Raw genomic sequence first — 20,194 nt, 5'->3', positions numbered from 1 at the left:
AGAAACAAAAATGTTACTGATGTTTGTTTTAGTTTTTCAATAATTAAAATATTCAAAAAAGGTTAAAACAATAATTAAAAATATTATCTATACTTGTTAATGTTACGCTGCCGTTCAACCATTGAACAAATGATTCTCGAGATTTTAAATTTGACCTTCTTCCTTCTGAAGTTTTACTTATTAAAGCACAATAAGTTTTTTTTCCCCCCAAATTAACGTTTTTACCAAGTTGTATTTTTTAACTGATTAAAATTCATAGTTTATTTTGTTGTTAAATAAATTGTTTTTATTTACACATCAGTATAAAAATAATACTTTTGAGACAGTATGCCTTTATGATTTATGACATTTAAAATTTATCCATCAAAATGGTGCTTCGAAAAAAGTTATATTAAATGTTTAAAAATAAAAGCTGGATTCTGGGTTTTTGTTTTTTGTGTGTGTATTGAATATTCTATATTGAATTTTCATAATATATTTAAAAATAATGATCACTTTGAACTTTCTTAAAAAGGTCAAAGTGCAATTTTGATCTTGATTTTATTTTTCAGGTATAATTTTACTCCTAATTTTTTAGTGATATAATTTTACCTCTGATTTTATTTTTCAGGTATAATTTTATTCTTGATCTTTCTTTTCTCTAGTATAATTTTGCTTCTGATTTTTGGATGTACCAAAAAGAAGATCAGAATCAAAATTGAACCACTAAAAAAAATCAAGAACAAAATTACGCTTAAAATATAAGTTTAAGATTAAAATTACACCCTAGTCTTTCTTAAAATTGAAAGATGTATCCATATCTTGCCGTTCAATTCTGACAATTTGTACTCGATTCTCAAAAATCAGTAAAGATGCTAAAAATAATAACTTTTTAAAAACTATTATAACCTTCCTAAAATCGAAACTTCTTACATCAATTGTTTCATTTTCAATTTTTTTATTTCATATTTTTCTCTTGTAGTCACATCCTATTCAAATTCTGATGATTTAATTTTATGTATGTAGATTCTATTATTTTTAACAATACTTTTATAAAATATTAAGTTTTAGTAGTTGGGTTTGAATTGTGACAAGAGCAAGAAAAAAAAAAACCAGACCGAAGCGATCAGTTTAACTAAAAAACTGATAAACTAACCGGTGGTTTAGTTTGGTTTGATTTTTAAGCCAAGCAAGAGTTGAACTAGTAAAAACTGATGTGAATCGGTTTGAATAATTATGTTGCCATTCTTAATATTTTAGTTACTGTAGATTTGAATAAATTTTAATGATAATTTTGATAATAATAATTATTAATTTTAATTATTGATGAATCATAAAGATTAAAATCATTAATGTTATTGTACCTTGTTATTGTTACAATGAAATTCTTATTATATTTTCTTTTATTTTGTTATTAATAATTATTAATATTATTATAGTTTGTTATTTTTAATTAACTGACCCTTAAATTCCTACTCCAGTTTAGTATCCAGTTTGGTGACAGAATACAATTTTCCTTACTTACGAAGAAACTGCCATTTAAGACCAAAAAACAATCTAAATTATCTAACAATTTTGTTGGGAGTAATTAGTACATCATATAATGTAATAATAATAATATTATTATTATTATTATTATTACTATTATTGAGAATCCCAAATTAAGATCCAGCCCCATGGATCTCTAACAAAGCATCTTCTTCGTCATTGAAACTTCGTTTTCTTGTTATTTTTCTCCCAAAAAGTCATCAAAAAGGTCGATTGCAATTTTCACAGTCATTCACAGGCTTTTTCTTCAAAGGGCTCTCTCGCGGGGAAGAAATCAAACTGTGAGGGAGAGAGGGCTCAGAGTGGGGTTGGGGAGGGAAAGTTAAAACGAGATTGACGAGGGTGTAAGTCAACCGGCGCTTTTTGGATTCATATGTATTTGTAAGGCTTCGAAGACTCCACATATTACGTTTTATCTTTTCCCCCTTTCCCCACTCTCGCTCTCTCTGCTCTCCCCCCTTTCTCTCTCTTCTGCTCGCAAATCTATGAGCCCCCCTTTTCTACCCCTATTTTTGTTTAATTTATTCATAATTTTTATATCTCTCTCTCTCCCCGTCAAGCATGCATAGAGCGAGATAACACACCACACTGAAGACTAGGGTTCTTATTTATTTATTTTCCTTCTTCCCTTCTTCTCTCTTCTGGGTATTATCAGAAATTGCTGTACTGTGAAGGATAGGGTCATGTTCATATGCATATGTAGAGAGAGAAAGAGAGGGGGATAGGGAAGGAAGAGGCGAGCTAGCTGGAATCAGAGGGCTTTTTTCTTCTCCTTCTTCTCAGCTTGTCTTCTCTCTCTTTCTTCCTCTCTCAATAATAGAAGGTGAATTATATATACACACAAAAGGAAGACATTTTATTTCAAGCTACAGAGAGAGAGAAAGGTGAGACATTGGGGGGCTTTATCCTTTTGTCTCCTCTATCTCTCTCCCTTATATTTTCGGAGCTTCATATCCTTCGTTTTTCTCAGTCTTGTCAAGCGAGAGCGAATACATAGTTTAACATATATTTTTATATAGATAAATTTAATATACACACACCCCCCACACGCACTCGAGGTCGATTCTGATTTCTCGAAACCCCATTTCATCTTAGAGGTTTAAAACTTCTGGGGTTGCTGAATTTGCATCGAATCTCATGTACGGAAGACTGAGCGGTTCATACTGAGTTTCGGATTTGAGAGGAAAGAGAAGAAGAAGGAGAAAAAGTGGCTTCTTTGATGAGTTTTGGGGGTTTTCTCGACAATAACTGGGGTGGTGGTGGTGCTGGCGGCGGCGGAGGAGGGGGCGGCGGCGGTGCCGGAATCGTCGCCGATATTCCTTACAGCAACGGCACCAACGATAATAGAATGCCGTCGAGTGGTTCAATCTCACAGCCTCGTCTCGTCACACCGCCAACAATGGCCAAATCCATGTTCAACTCTCCTGGGCTTTCTCTAGCACTGGTGAGATCTCCTTCGTTAATTATTCCCTCACTTTTTGGGGGTTGTACTATATATTGTTTGTATGTTTGTTTGTTTATTTATTTGATTTTTTGGATTCTCTTTTGGATAAAGCAAACGAGTCTTGACGAGCAACAAGGGGATGCGAATAGAATGCCTGAGAGCTACGAGCCAAATGTTGGGGCAAGAAGAAGCCGAGAAGAAGAACACGATAGCAGATCTGGCAGTGATAATATGGAAGGCCCCACTTCCGGCGACGATCAGGACGCCGCCGACAACCGTCCGAGGAAAAAACGTTATCACCGACATACCCCTCAGCAAATACAAGAGCTCGAAGCGTATGATCTCCCTCCCAGTTCCTCTCTCTCTCTCTCTCTCTCTCTAATTTTATCACACAGAATTTTCTGGGTTCTTGTTCAATCCTTACTGTCCTTTTTTCCCCTTGGGTTTAGTTTATTCAAGGAGTGTCCACACCCAGATGAGAAGCAAAGACTAGAACTGAGCAGAAGGCTTTGCTTGGAAACCAGACAAGTGAAATTTTGGTTCCAAAATCGAAGAACCCAGATGAAGGTAACGACTAATATCCTCTTGGACATGTTTTTCGTGTTCGGGTTCAACGAGGTATATGCGATACTTATGTTTCTGTTTCGTCTCAGACCCAATTGGAGCGCCATGAAAACACTTTGCTGAGACAAGAGAACGATAAACTGAGAGCAGAGAACATGTCGATAAGAGAAGCCATGAGGAATCCTATATGTTCAAATTGTGGAGGCCCAGCCATTATAGGTGAGATTTCCCTCGAAGAACAACACCTAAGGATTGAAAACGCTCGATTGAAGGACGAACTAGACCGAGTTTGTGCTCTCGCCGGAAAGTTTCTCGGCCGACCCATTTCTTCATTGACCAGTCCGATTGGTCCTCCATTGCCAAACTCAAGCTTAGAACTCGGAGTTGGCATCAACGGGTTTGATGGTATGAGCACAGTGCCTTCAACTTTGCCTTTAGGGCCTGGTTTTGGGATATCGAGCCAACTAGCCATGGTTCCTCCGGCGACAACAACGTCGGGGACGACTTTGACCAGACCATCGGGCACTTTGGTCGTCGGCGGTGGGCTTGACAGGTCCATAGAGAGGTCTATGTTTCTGGAACTAGCTTTGGCGGCCATGGACGAGTTGGTGAAGATGGTGCATACAGATGAACCTCTCTGGTTAAGAAGCTTAGAAGAAGGAGGAAGAGAGATTCTGAACCAAGAAGAGTACATGAGAACATTCAGTAATCCTTGCATTGGAATGAGACCAAATGGCTTCGTCTCCGAAGCTTCTAGAGAAACTGGAATGGTCATAATAAACAGCTTGGCCCTCGTTGAAACTCTAATGGATTCAGTAAGTTTATAATATATAGATATATTTATATATTCATCACCTTCAAATTCCTTTTTTTTTTTCTTTTCACATTTTACGGTGAAATCAAAGTCTGAACCAAACCCATTTGCTTTATTTTTCTATAGAATCGATGGGCAGAAATGTTTCCTTGTTTAATTGCCAGAACCTCCACCGCTGAAGTAATCTCCGGTGGAATAAATGGAACTAGAAATGGTGCCCTCCAACTGGTAAAACTTGAAAAGAAACTTGTCTTTTTTCAGAAGATTAACATGTAAAGAATGTTACTGATTTGAGTGTTTTATACGGAAAAAAAACTTGGAATTCGCAGATGCATGCTGAGCTCCAGGTTCTTTCGCCGTTGGTGCCAGTTCGCGAGGTGAATTTTCTTCGTTTCTGCAAGCAACACGCAGAGGGGGTTTGGGCTGTGGTTGATGTCTCCATTGATAACATTCGAGAACCTTCTGGAGCTGCGTCTTTTATGAACTGTAGAAGGCTTCCTTCTGGGTGCGTTGTTGAAGATATGCCAAATGGTTATTCCAAGGTCAGTAGTAGTAGAATTTTCCCAGTTAGTATCTTTTTCATATTTTGATCCTATAAGTTTCCTATTGATTGAACTTGTGTTTCCTTCTGGTGGGTTTGACGCATGAATGTCACCTCATCTCTGTACCACATTGGGTCATATCTGTTTTGGACATGAGTGAATTTACCAAATTGAACCTCCCTTTTCACCCGCTTTGATGTTTTCTTGGGATACAAGACTTAGTTTTTAAAAAAATACTTTAAAATATTTATATTTATTTTTTAAATTAATTTGTCTAACTTATAAATGATATATAAAATATGCAAGAAAAATCTAGTAACATATGTTATGATTAAGTAATTTATTTATCTTTCTCAAATTAATCAAATGCTTATCATGCTAAGGAAATGAGGTAGTATTTGTGTATCCCATGTGTTTATTCTTTATCTCGGTGTTCTCTTTAATGACCTAGGATCAAACCATGCACATATATTTACATTGTTTAATGATTAATAATTAAATGCATAACAAAACCCAGTGCTCCGTTTATTATCTGGAGACTGAAATGAATTCAGTACATTGTTAATAAATTTTTATATTTTATATTAATAAATAAATTGTGAATAATATATAGCCTTGTTTTTTAGTTTTGAAATAAGAGAGGCAAAACACCAGGCGAAGGAATCATGGGGTTTCTTCCTTTTGCTTTTCGAAGCTATTTAAGGAGCTCATGGTTCGAAGGAACCTAGCTTAATTTGTCTAGTGACTACCCACCACATAACCACTCTGTCAGTGATAATTCCCAAATATATATATTATTTTATATTTTAGACAGTCAAAGCATCTGCACCTGAGTAGGATGCTTCTTTTGGTCTCATTAATATATTCCTAACTTGGATTTTCAGCAATGGATTGCGATTGTGATCCTATATAATATATAATTGTAATTGAATAATAGTATTATAATAATAATATGCTCTCATGAGGGGCAGAATCGAGATTAATTATTAATCTATTATTTTCTCCTTACTAAGAGCCTAATCTTTTACTTAAATTTCTGAACCCTGAACACATTAATTATTAATCCCGTTACTTAATCCTTGATTCTATAAACAATGAATATGATGTTTCTATTCTAGTTTTTGATGCTGGGTGAATCAGTGGTCTTCTTTGAAGCAATATTTTATTCATCTTTTTCTAAGCTAGCTAGCCCCTATAATCCGCAGCTCTGTTGCATGTGTGTGTGTGTAATATATATATATATATATAATTAATATTGTAAGAGAGCCTTGAAGTCAAAGTCGAAGACTGGCTATTTTGTTCATTTCTTTAGAGCAAATCTCGATGTCGCTTCTTTCTCTTCACAGTGCTCGCTGCTCCTCTAAATCCTCTCCTTTTTTCGCATGACGTAGCAAATATTTTATGTGTTTGTTGCTCTAGTTTCATTGAACCCAATCCTCAGGCACATTTCCCAGATTTCTTTTGCTTTTTTTTTTTTTTTTTGTATTTTTCTGTCATCTTCTTCCTCCATCCCTCGTGAGACGGCTTAAGCTAGCTTGAACCTTGAAGAAATAGCTTCAATTCTTTTTCTTTTTAATCCTTTGGACGCATCTGAGCCAATCGTAATACCAGGAAGAAAAATCTGCTTTCTCTTCCTTTTTAGTTTTTCCTATAATATTTTGAAAATCGATTATTTTATTTCCTGTAATCCTCTTGATGTACTTGATCTGGAGAACCCCATGTGAATTCAGTGTACGTATTGTACAAGATCATCGTGAAATTAGTGCTCTATCAGAAAAGTCCAAACTTTCTCTACTAAAACACGATCCTGTGAGGAATTCATAATAAATTCTTAATTGGATATTACAAATACGATAAAAACTTCACATTCTGAAAACTTACGCCATTAATGGAGTTAACTGGTTTTGCATGATTTTACAGGTGACATGGGTGGAGCATGCAGAATACGATGAAAGCCAAGTCCACCAATTGTATAGACCCTTGCTGACCTCCGGCATGGGCTTCGGTGCTCAACGGTGGGTCGCCACCCTGCAACGCCAATGCGAGTGCCTCGCCATCTTAATGTCCTCCTCCGTCCCCTCTCGAGATCACTCCGGTAAGTTTCAACGCCGGCGTATATTAATAATTATCTCATCTATTATTAAAAATAATTCCTTGTATTAGTGTTCACAAGTGTTGTATTTTTCTCTGAACTGCTTGAGTTTTCTTGGGTTGTTTCTAGCTGCCATAACTGCCGGCGGCCGGCGGAGCATGCTGAAGCTAGCCCAGCGAATGACCAACAATTTCTGCGCCGGAGTTTGCGCTTCCACCGTGCACAAGTGGAATAAACTGAACGCCGGCAACGTGGACGAGGACGTCCGGGTGATGACTCGAAAGAGCGTGGACGATCCCGGCGAGCCGCCGGGGATAGTTTTAAGCGCAGCCACCTCCGTTTGGCTCCCGGTTTCGCCCCAGAGACTGTTCGATTTCCTACGTGATGAGCATCTCCGAAGTGAATGGGACATACTCTCAAACGGTGGGCCCATGCAAGAGATGGCCCACATCGCCAAAGGCCAAGACCACGGCAATTGCGTCTCTCTCCTACGAGCGAGTGTACGACCTTCTCTCTCATTCTTCTCACTCTTGCATGTGGAATTTTTTCTATTGACGAAAATACCCTGCGATGTGAGGCAAGGTCAATAGGGCGTTGTCGTTTAGTGTAATGGTGTTTGGTTAAAAAGGTGAAATCGGGAAGGGCAGGTTGGGAAATTTGGAAGTATCTGTGTGGACAAGGAGGGGAACAGAAATAGGGCAGCGGTGTTTGTTTCGGAGCAAGGTTTGATGAAAAAAGTCAAAATATAGGACGGTTGTCAACTTTCTGAATTTCTGAGCAACTCTCTGACCTGTTTGCTTGAAAAAAAAATACTATAATTTGTGAATTAACCTTTTTAACCCCCCCCCAAAATAAAGGAGAAATAAATAAATAATCGAAATAAAAATATGGTCCCCGGGTTTGACTATGGCTCGTTGTGAACTTTAACGATGGAGACAAAAGCAATTTAATTTGTTTTATTTTCTTGCGCAGGCGATGAATGCAAACCAGAGTAGCATGCTGATACTGCAGGAGACATGCATAGACGCGGCGGGATCTCTTGTGGTGTACGCGCCGGTAGATATCCCGGCCATGCACGTGGTGATGAACGGCGGCGACTCGGCGTATGTGGCGTTGTTGCCATCCGGGTTCGCTATAGTCCCGGATGGGCCAGGGTCGCGGGGGTCACAAACGCCGGCGAGCAACGGGAATGTGAACGGCGGTGGCGTGAATGAGAGGGTGAGTGGGTCCCTCCTGACGGTGGCTTTTCAAATCCTCGTGAATAGCCTTCCTACGGCCAAGCTCACGGTGGAATCGGTGGAGACGGTGAACAATCTCATCTCGTGTACGGTTCAGAAAATAAAGGCCGCTCTTCGCTGTGAAAGCTGACTCTCACGTGGTGCATCGTAGGTCACGTGACCTAGTTGAATTTTTTTTTTTGGGGTTTCGCTGATATGCTTTTCGTAGGGGCGCTTGTGCTTATTTAATTTCTTGAAAGCTCAGCTTAGTTAATTTGTCAGGGTGGCGCGTGTAGAAGACGCGAGTTTGGGTTTCATGTGGGGGTGTTGAGTCAAGAACGAACCGCACAGGAATCAACAAGAAAGAGAACAAAGTCCTTGCATGGTGGCAAGGATCCGAAACTCATATGATCCGGATCTTTAGCGCAAGGCAAGGGTGGTGGTTCGGGTATTGACTCAGGTCAACCCTTGCATTCTCAATTAGTGACAGAAAATTGCTTCTTTTTTTGGTTTAATATTTTGATGAAATCTAAGATAAATTATAATATAAAATAAACGGAAGTGTGAATGGTGTTCCCTGTATTTTCTTTCAATCGGTGTGATTCACGCGCTCGCTGGTGAGGGTGGGGATATATGTGTCATCTGATGTGAGGAGTCTGCTCATGAATTAAATGAGGGGGCAGAAGCTGTGGGTAGCGTTGCCATCATTTAATGCTACGAGTATGGCGCTGGCCCTGTTAACGTCATTTTGCCAATTATACTAGGACACGTGGTGAGATGTTATTGGAAAAAATTGCTACCTTCATGAACAAGAAGATGGTGCTTCAGTTCATATGCTTAGCTGGACACGTCTCATTCTTTTTGGATGAAACTTGAAGAATGGAGATTCAAAAATTTGGAAAAGTAAAGGAAAATTTCCCTCCACTAATCTCTGAGTCTCTTTATGTAAGAATAATTAATTAGTTAAAATTAGTTCCAAAAAAATAAACATGTACAAACTGTAATCTTCTAAAAAAAATAGAAAATGCTTTTTACAGATTTTAACTTTTCGAAACTATAACAAGAACCGTTCATGACCTATTTGTTTTTTTAAGATACAATACGTATTTTTTGTCATTTTCTTTTAAATAGCTTTTCAAAATATATCCTTGTTTACATGAAAAGAGAGTATGAGATGGAGAATAAAAAAAAAAAAGTATATTTCAAAAAATAAAATAATAAATATATTGAGTGTTAAAATAAGTGATTAATTAGGATAAAATAGAAAACCAGTTTAAAATCTTTTAGATATCTTGTAAATGTTTCTTATAAGAATAAAAGTGCAAACTATTCATGAATTGTTACTCAAAGTGAGCCTAGACTATAAGCTTGGATCAGTTAAATTCAACTAACATTACTATATTTTGTGAACTTTCAAGATGATATTGCTATGATATTTGCTTCAAATAAAACTTTTGAAAGCTTTCAGCAAAAGAATATACTTTAAATTTATATTATTTTCATAAGTTCTTGAAGCATCGGCTTTTTATCTTTACATTTTTTAGTCTTTCAGCGTGTCATGCCGAGAATATCTTCCGCTTTTCTATTTGATTCTCGCTCTTCCTTTTAACATGGACAATCTTCAATAATATATTATCCATGTGTTGGCAAAAAAATATTATCCATATAAATTAAGTGGTTTGGCGAAATATCAATATACATGAGACTGATAGATAAAATTATTATTGTGTTACGCATATTAAAAGATGATAAATAAAAATATTATCGTGTTCTGCATATGAAAAGACTTATAATGCATGTAGATGCACACCTTAAATACCTATTTATACATAAATATTTTAATATCAAGATTTTAAAGGGAACCTATGATTTAATAAAGTATAAAAAAATTTTAAGGTTAATATAATTTTTAGCTCCTTAAATTTATTCTCATTTTAGTTTTAGTTCTTTAAGTTTTAAATCATAGGTTTTACCTCAAAAAGCAAAATCGTTCACATTTTTATTAAATTGGAAGGATAACATTTTAAATAAAAAAAATTTGAGGGAGTAAAACTTATGATTGGAAATTTGAGGAATCAAAACCAAAATTAGAGCAAATTTCAGGGACTGAAAATTGAATTAACCCAAAATTTTATGCTATTAAATTACTTTTCACAATATACATATACATAATATGGAACTCTTTAAAAGCATTTGTTTAATAGTTGTAGTTAACTACTCTTTTGGTCATATCTATATGACAGATAGAGAAGACATTTTTTGATCTTATTTATAAGGCACTGAGAGAATTTTTTGTATGGATGTATAATTTTACTCCTAATTTATTATTGTATTGATTTTGTTTATACGAGATATAATGTATATTAAATAGGGATAAAGTTGAAAAGTTATTAAATTTTAATTTAGAGTTAATAAAGTTTAAGATTTTTTTTTTGTCTATGTAAAAATACTGTATAAAACATATTGGAAGTGCCTTATAAATAAGATCAGAAGAGTATATATAAACAAAATACATTGAAGCTTAGTTACATTTAATTTTCAAAACTTATATTAAATACAATGTGACACATCATTATGTCCAATGCTTACTCTTATGGTCCTATTTATTTATAAGGCGGAGAAAATACTTTTTTAATCCTATTTATAAATCACCTTATTAAATTGTTAATATAATGTACTATTTTAACTTTAATTTATTATAATTTGGATAGTTATTTTTTTAAAAAGTATACATATTAAATATGAGTAAAATTAAAAAGTTATTATATTTTATAAAAAAATTAATATAGTTTAAAATTTTTCTTTATTTATTGATTTATATGAAATTAAAAAAGTTAATATAATTTAAATTTTTTTATTCATGTGAAATATGACAAAAGAGTATAAGCTGTGTCAATAATAGATGCCAGTAAGTGATAAAGTCTCCCGATGGGGCCGTTCCTGCAAAACCATCAACACGTCTCTTGTCCAATCTTGCAATTAAGACATATATAGTGTCAATGAATTCGAAGTCAGGTCTAATAGAGAAGGGACTAGCTACTCATGCAAACAGGTTTGAATCTCCATTCCATTTAGAGAAGTGACTCGCAATTAATAAATTAAGTTTTGAATATGATTGTCTTTAATAAAAAATATTTATACCAAAAAAATATTGTTATTATAAAACTAAAGAAAGAATAGGAAAAAAATAGTAGAGAATTTAAAAGAAGAGAAGATGATAAGAGTATTCCTCATTCAATTGTAAGTACTGAATACATGGACAGTGAGAGTATTATATGTTTGTCAAAAAAAGACATAAATTTACAACTTTAACCAAATCTATAGATTAAATAATAATAAGAGATAATTGTAGGAGAATTAAAATAATGTAATATTTTAGAAATAATAAGAGAAATATGGACATGGACACTGACATTATTATATGTTTGTTAAAAAAAGACAAAAGAAATTAAGAAAGAAAATTATGCATAAAATTCATTTCTTCTCTGGACAATACCAACTCATCATGAGATCTCAACTAGTGAACTCAACAATTCAAATGGTATATACTACCTCTGATCTTAATTATAAGATCTAATTAACTAATTTGAGAAGATTAAGGAAAGAAGTTAAGATAGTTATTTGTAATAAATAGATATTATCTTTCCTAAAATATCCGTACTAATTAAGTATATTGGTTAGAACTATCATTGTTAGAAAGATTAATTTGAGAAAAGAATACATAAATATGATAAACAAAATGGATTAGAGTCTTATATTTATGATCAAAATAAAAGTTAAACAAGATCTTATATTAAGAACCGAAGGTAATATTTCATTTGTAATGCATAGCCTTTTTTTTTTAATGAAAAAGGAAATTTCGCATTGAGAAGAAAGTCATCACAACAACTAAAAGTCCAAATTATAAAGAGACAAAACAGACTAGAAAGCAAACAATTAAAGCCGGTGATTTAAGACGACTATACCCCATACGGTACTATCTTTAATTTTAATTATAAGATCCTGTTTATAGTTTATAAATAAAATCTTATAATTAGAACAGGAATTAGTATTGAATATGACTCTAGTATAGCACGCCATAGAGAATAACATGGATCCATCTGCGGGCGCACCCTACATGCAACAGTAGAGCCACATGCATGATGGAGTAAACTGTGTTAGGAAGTAGGTTTGAGGTCTTCTAGTAAGGGATTGTGGACTTGTGGTATAGCGCAGAGCATGCATCCCTATCTATTCCCTCCTTCCCTTCTCCGTGAAGGATTTCGTTGCACGCTCCAACACGCGTCAGGAATCATCCTGCAGATACATTCTGGAGGCAAATCCCAAAAGAAGATTGTCACTGAGACATTGAGGCAACTCAATATCTCACGACATTGGCACCCATTATACATTGAATAGGCTCTTAATTTATTTTATAATATTTAATCCACTCCTTCTTCACAAATATCGGCATTATTAATTAATTACTTCATATCATCAAGTCATTAATAAAGATACTTCGTCTGATCTTATATGAAAGAGCTGCCTATAACTAGTAGAGAAGATTGGGGAAAAAAATCCTTCATTAAAATTTTATTAATGAGAAAGATGAAAGTCAAAAAAGTGTTGGGCGTCTGGTACCCTTTATATATATATATATATATATATATATATATATATATAATATTTGCACAGCACCGGTAGTTTTTGCGTATAAAAATTTATCAAGTTCTTTTCATCAATGAAATTTCTAATGAATTATTTTTTTTTTCAAGCTTTCGCTAACTAATATATAGATATTGAAAAATTAATTAAACTAGATAGTTGTGAAAAAATGTCTGTTATTTTGCCAAAAAAGTCCATTTTAATCATTTATATTGTAAACTACTCGATTGATGAAAATTCTCCTTAGCATGTGCAGTTAATTAAGAGATTTTAAAAAAAAATTATGAATTTGAAAAACAAAATAAATTGAAGTTTTGCATGCAAAATCAAAGTAAACTTTTCTACTAGTTCTTACGTTTAAGATCTGAAGTAATAATTTTTTCCAGCTTGATCTTTATTGCTTTTAAGTTCACAATGTATTACATGACTTCTTTTATCAGAGGGTGTTTTGAAAAACACTATAAGTACCTAAAAAAATTGCTTTCATGCAAGTTCTAAGATAAAACTTTTCCCATGTACTTAGTTTGTACACACTAAAAATCACCTCTGAAAAGCTAATCAAAGCACTTCTTAAACAAAATCAACTTCCTTTCACTTAACCTGCTCTGGGCAAATCCAATCTATTTTCAAAGTAATGCAAAATCAAAGATACCTTTTTTTTCTAGCATTTTTTTTTATTTTGAAATTATAATTATGCTCATTCCGATTTTTTTTTGGGGAACAATTGTTTATTTGTATCATGCGTGATAAATTTTACTACCTCCAGTTCTAATTATAAAACCTTATTTATAGTCTATAAATAAGATCTTATAATTAGAATCGGAGATAATATAACTTACCCAAAAGTTCCAATCAATTGGTTTTCAATTGGAAGAAGTATTTCAACCCAAAAATAAATGAAAGGTTCATAATAATCCACAAACATTGTCATTTTTATTAACGACAGTTCACGATGTTGCTCGCACAATCCACGTATGGGGCCCTCCCCACAAAACTCTCTTATCTGCTTTTTGAACTTTAAACCCTAATAATAAGAACAACAACAACAACAACTCCTTTTCAATCATATAATAATTAAGATTTTTTTTGGTTTGAAACGAGTTCTCAAATCGAAATCATTGAACGCCCCTCTTTTGCATCCATAAAATTTTTTAAATGCGCATTTATATGATTTGGACACGTACATTTGAAATATTTCAGCATATGACTGAGGAAAAAGTTGAGATGTTTGATTCTCTGTGAACTACGACTAACTTGGCTCTTTAATGAGATTCTAACATTTTAGCCACTCGAATGAGTCGCCTAAGAGAGATGGATGATTTCTACGTGTAAGAAAAACAGGATACACACACACACACACAGACACTCAAAATAATCAATCCATATTACATATATATATATATATATATGATGCTCAAAAAAATTACAGCGAAACACATATAATTACCTCTCGACATTAGCTCAATAGACTTGATGAAGATTCAATCTGAATAATAGAAAACCGTAAAGTCAATAGCACCGTTAGAAAAAAGTAGTATAGGGAATCTTTTACCTAGTGATTAGGCACAATCACTACAAAAAACCATGTATTTTGTAGCGGTTAAAATATGAAATTTCTAGTGGTTTTAACCGTAACAAACAACATTTGTAGTGGTTACACAAACCGCTAGAAAATCAAGTGCAAGAAATACACTTCTAATGGTTATGAGAACCGCTACATAGTATGGTCAAAATACCAAAAACTTTCTAGCGGTTAACACAACCGCTAGAAAAAACCAGGATTCCCACAGTAATGAGACGAAATTTGTAGGAAATTATTGAAAATTTGTAGCAATTTATTAATCGCTAAAAAGTTGTGAGCGAAATTTTATTTTGCCAGGAAACAAAAATTTTCATTTTGACGCCAAATATTTCTATTTGGAGGAAATCAAATTTTGCCAGGAAATGAAATTTTGGAATTGCTGCCAATAATTTCTAGAGGTTAGAAACCGCTAGAAATGTGACGGCAAATTTAAATTTTGCGAAATTCATCCCTCTTTTTTCATTTTCTAGCGGTTTGGGAACCACTAGAAAGTTTATTCCAGGCCAAAAAAATAAATAAATTGAGATGTTTGATTATTAAAAAATATAATATTATAAATTTAAAAACCATTAAGTAGATTATATTAGAGAATATTTGTTAATATGTATATTTACCAATGTATTACATGTTATATATTTGAATTTTGCGATAAATAATAAGTAATTAAATGTTGAGGCCCCTCTACTTCATCTTCATTGGGATCCTCACTTTCGTGAACGCCAAAAGCATCACACACAGCATCGTTCACGGCATCAGCTTCTTCCACTCGAGCTCCCATCCGTGAAACTATTGGAACTGACTCAGCAACCATATCTAGTCGTTGCCATGTAGTTGCCAAAATACATACTCTTGCGGGAAGGGCTTAAAGATCAAATGTTCTCTAACAATATCTCTGGGATGCCACTTCTTGAAATTACATTTAGGACATGGATATTGAATCTTACCATTTACAGCGGTATTGGCAAAAGTAAAATCCAAGAAATAGTTTAGACCAGCCAAGTATTGCGGAGTCGGCCGATACAAGTTGATCCACGACCTATCCATCACTGATGTTGATCAAATTTCATGAACATATGATAGGGGAAGCTCAAAGAGAAGTTAAAATAAATTTTAGATGGAGTTCTTCAACTTATAAAGGAGACTACCAATGGATAGATAATAGTCAATTTTTTGTAGCAGTTCTAAACCGCTAGAATTTTCTAGCGGTTATAACAGCTAGAAATTTGAATTCACAAGCATTTTCTAGTGGTTATGGATTTTCTAGTAGTTTATGACTGCTAGAAGTTTCAAGCCGGGAGGGAAATTTGAATTTACCAATGATTATCTATTTTCTAGCGGTTTCTAACCGCTAGAAATGTTTTTGGTAATGGTTCTTTATGTTCTAGCCGTTTATAACCGTTAGAAATTTTGAGGGAAGAGGAAAATTTGAATTTTACTATAACGGTGTGACTTTTTTAGTGGTTATAACCACTAGAAAGTGTCAGTTAGTATAAATTGATATTTATTAAATTAAATTTTACAAAAATAATAAAATAATAAATAGGTATTAAAAGGTATAAATAATATATCTATGCATAAAATTAAAAAAATTCCATGATATGTTAAATATTAAAATACGTATTACAAGAAAGAATTTTAATGTTAAAAGGATATATGTTCAGCATGTTTTATATAGTGCAACAATATATTAATTAATACTTGATATAAATAAAATTATAGAAATAAATAAAAAAAGTAAACAAATAAACATAAAATTTAAATAAATATAAACATAAAGCATAAGATAATAAAATTTAAATCCAAATAAAATCCTACACAAGGAAAACAAGGGAAATCAGGTGTGAGGGGTAGAAGCTGTAAAGCCCTTAACCCACAAAACATTATAAACTCGTCATAAAACACTACTATGGTAGAAAAGGAAAGATGTTGCAACTTACTACAATAGTAGAAATAAATTTGCATAATTTTAGAAATTAACATTTAAATTCGGTTTAAACTCAAACTCCGTTGCACGCAACTAAAATAATTCATTAACATCCACTGGGCCTCCGAGCCTCCGGCCCAGGTAACAAAAGACATCAACATCAGCCCATACGATTGGTTTCCAATAATGTGTATCAAAGTTTCACAAAACACTAGAAATGGCCTTCGGCCAACCAAAAATAAGGAGATAACATTTCCTCCAGTTTACAATAAGACCAACAATCAAAATATTTCAAAAGGGGCCCTAAATGTGACAATATACAACTAGCCATACATATACAAGGGCTAGAGGCCTAAAGCTAACCAAGCTCAAGCCTCTGCGTCTCTTCCCGATGGCACACGCCTAGAACATTCACCTGAAAACATTGTAAACCACGGGGTGAGACAACGTCCCAGTAACCAGCCTTTCCAATTCAAGGTACAACTAAATAGGTGCTCGTGAGGTGTCAAGTGAGTCAGTTCACAAGTAATATGATAAATGATAGCCACAACATGTCATGTAAGTGCAATAGTGCAATCCCATCAACCATATCCCTCACTTTGGAGGATTTTCAAGAGCCGAACCCGGCCTATCCCTCACTATGGGGGACATAAGGAACTATAAAAGGCCTATCCCTCACTCTGGGGGACGTAGGGAGCCAAAAGGCTTGTCCCTCACTATGAGGGACATAAAGAGCCAACCATCATGCATTAATGGAGGCCTTACCACGTGGTAGTAACAATCAAAACTCTCACCAATTCCCAATTCATGCATCATGCTCAAACCATAATCAAAGATTAAATGATCATTTCACAATTAACTTCTTTCAGTGGCCTATCTTTCACAAGTTTCGGATTCAATCAATATCAATTTAAACCCCACAAGACGGTTTTCCTTTTCAATATACAACACACACTTTGAACATAGTTGTTACTCGGAGCACAAAACATAAATCCACTCACAATACCACAAAAGCATGTACAAAGGATTGGAAAATGGTTACCTCTCGCCTGAGCAAGGAATAACAAACCAACAATACGGTCTATGCACCAACAAGGCTTACAACCGGTCTACACAAGCACACAACCATCATGTATTAGCTTTCAACTAATAATGTGGCCAAAAAAACACTTGGGGACATAAAATTCCTAGCTCCAACCACAACTCTACCCAACTAAAAAGGGTATAACCATCAAGGCAACACTCCAAGGTCATAAAAAGCCATTAAAACCTTAATTCCTTTCCAAACATCAATTAAAACTCATAACCTCAAGGACCCACTATAGGAATTCAACACCCAAACATCCCATTTGAACAATTGAAGTCTTAACAACATTCTAAACCGATTAAACATCCAATTTAACCCTCCTTAACATAACCCAAATCACAAAACTCAAAATCAACCTCCACATTATCATCCTCAATCACAAACCTCCCATTCTCATAAACCCTAACTTCAAAAACTCCAAGTTCTTTAAATCCAAGAAAACTACACCGATTAAATACTTAGACTAACCCAAAGCAATCATTAAACTCAAAACAATCGGTCAAAAACCTCAATTCCATCACAACCTAGAGAACTCTAGGGTTTCACCATAAATCCTTAGAAATTCCAAGAAAGAAAGTAGATTAGAGGTTAAAATTACTTTCTTGAGGTAATGGATCCTTAGAAATGCCCCCTCCAAGCCAAAAATTCAAAACCCTAGCAGAGCCTCTCTCTCTTCCTTCAGATTTTCTATTTTTTCGCACATCTGACCCCTCCCGTGACTATATAGATTCGACCCCTTTCGCCGCGGCGAACTAATCCCAAAAGGGATTACTCGCCTGAAAACCTGACTTCGCCGCGACGAACTAATCTCGAAAGGGATTACTCCCCTGAAAACCTGACTTCGCCGCGGCGAAAGCTTCCCGAGAGGAAACTCTCGCTCGCCCAGAAAACCTTCGCCGAGACGTACCCCTAACTTCGCCGCGACGAAACCTTCCCGAAAGGACACTCCCCCTGGAACTCCCGGTTCGTCGTAGCGAAGTAAAACTTCGTCGCGGCGAACAAACCCTGAGAGGGATTGTTCACCTATTCCTTCAACCTACCTCAATCCCAAGCCAAACACCAAGATCAAGGTTAAATCACTAATCTATCCTCAAAATCAACCAAAAAGAGGCTATTAAAACCCGATAAAACTCATGACATTACAATTCTCCCCAACTAAGGAATTTTGTCCCCAAAATTCAAGCAATCACACAATACCCCACACAAACAAACACAAAACACTTACTAAGAAAACAAGCGAGGGTAATCGCGTAGCATCCTTTCCTCTGTCTCCCAGGTGGCATCACCAGGACTCATGCCCTTTCAGAAAACTTTCACCAATTGAATGGTCTTATTCCTGAACTGTTTGTCCTTCACATCAAGGATTCTTTCCAGTTCAGCTTGGTAAGTTAGATTGTCATCCAGCTCCACCTCCTCAGGCTCTAAGATATGAGACGGATCAGGGTGGTACTTCTTTAGTTAGGACACATGAAGCACATCATGTACGTTGGACATGTGTGGTGGCAAAGCAACTCGATAGGCTACTTCTCCAATTCTCTCTAGAATTTCAAAGGGTCCAAGAAATCTAGGAGATAACTTCTTCGCTTTAATGGACCTCCCAATACCGGTAGTCGGCGTGACCCTAAAAAACACATGGTCACCCTCACAAAATTCCAATGGTCTCCTCCTCCTATCAGCATAACTCTTTTGCTGGCTCTGAGCTGTCAGCAACTTCTGCTTGATGACCTCAATCTTCTCTGTGGTGGCATCTACCAAGTCTAGTCCTAAAACTGTTCTTTCACTCAGTTCCGTCCAACAGAGAGGCGATCAACACTTCATAAGGGGCCATCTGGATGCTGGCATGGTAGCTGTTGTTGTAGGCAAACTCAGCCAAAGGTAGGTGATCAATCCAACTCCCCTTGAATTCAATGGCACAAGCTATCAACATATCCTCTAGCGTCTGAATTGTTCGCTCGGTCTGTCCATCGGTCTGTGGGTGATATGCCGTACTGAACTTCAACTTAGTACCCAAAGCCGTATTCACCGCTTTCCAAAAGTTAGAAGTAAAGCGCGGATCTCGGTCCGAGACTATACTCGACGGAACCCCATAAAGCCTGACGAAGGTGATCTCGGGAATCGAGATGTATGGCAGGGATCTCGGGAATCAAGATGTTTGGAGCGAAAGTGATCACCACATCACGCATTGCCATAGCAACTGCCTTCAACTGGTCAAGCTGCAACTGGAACTGGCGATCACGCTCCTCCATCCTGGCCTCCATCTCTTGCCTGATCTCCTGTTGGAGCTTGTCTGAGGACGAGGAACCCGGCCACTTCGCTCCTGCGCTCGCTTGAGAGCTCCCTACAGTGTATGAAGTGCCAGCGCAACCTGAGCGGGACAACCTAGTCAGTGTGGGTCCAAGACCGAGCCCGCTAACTCGACCAGGGTGTTGTGCTTGGCCACGACCCGCTAAAAGTGAAGCAACGGGATCCAAGACAGACCCCTGAGACTCACGTAGCTCGGTATCGACCTAAGTCATCCGTGCCTATCAAAATTAATATAAAAATATTAATTAGTATGAAATAATATTTATATTGCATTCGATATGATATTAATATATAATTGATTACTTACCGCCATCTCCTCAACCTCATTCGACGAAGGAGACCCGTCTCGAGGCCTGTACAGAATCGGCCACATCTCGCTAGAGGTGGGCGTGTATCCCCGCCCTTGTCGTGTCTTTTCCCTTTGTAAATGAAATGAAAGAAATTATTAATTAC

The 20,194-nt window shown here is 35.7% G+C and overlaps 1 protein-coding gene across 1 annotated transcript; it reads left to right on the top strand.

Moving 5' to 3' along the window:
• The first annotated feature begins 2,082 nt into the window (after positions 1 to 2,082).
• LOC114718018 (homeobox-leucine zipper protein ANTHOCYANINLESS 2-like) lies at positions 2,083 to 8,782 on the top strand. The gene is made up of 9 exons (XM_028903271.1): positions 2,083 to 2,971; positions 3,083 to 3,306; positions 3,421 to 3,538; positions 3,625 to 4,350; positions 4,476 to 4,577; positions 4,679 to 4,891; positions 6,812 to 6,986; positions 7,113 to 7,483; positions 7,956 to 8,782. Exons 1-9 carry the CDS (start codon positions 2,747 to 2,749, stop codon positions 8,349 to 8,351), a joined length of 2,550 nt encoding a protein of 849 aa, XP_028759104.1. The 5' UTR covers positions 2,083 to 2,746; the 3' UTR covers positions 8,352 to 8,782.
• The last annotated feature ends 11,412 nt before the right edge of the window (positions 8,783 to 20,194 follow it).

The sequence above is a fragment of the Neltuma alba genome, unplaced genomic scaffold, assembly GCF_004799145.2.
Source record: "Neltuma alba isolate B1F8T4 unplaced genomic scaffold, ASM479914v2 tig00011790_pilon, whole genome shotgun sequence".
Taxonomy (NCBI): Eukaryota; Viridiplantae; Streptophyta; class Magnoliopsida; order Fabales; family Fabaceae; genus Neltuma; species Neltuma alba.
Note: the sequence above shows the minus strand (reverse complement) of the source record. Positions and strands in the feature narration are given on the sequence as shown.

Coding starts and splice junctions, on each gene's coding strand:
- LOC114718018 (XM_028903271.1), top strand. CDS start 2,747: ATGAGTTTTGGGGGTTTTCTCGACAATAACTGGGGTGGTGGTGGTGCT. Junction 2,972..3,082: donor CTGGGCTTTCTCTAGCACTG/GTGAGATCTCCT, acceptor TTTTGGATAAAG/CAAACGAGTCTTGACGAGCA. Junction 3,539..3,624: donor ATCGAAGAACCCAGATGAAG/GTAACGACTAAT, acceptor GTTTCGTCTCAG/ACCCAATTGGAGCGCCATGA.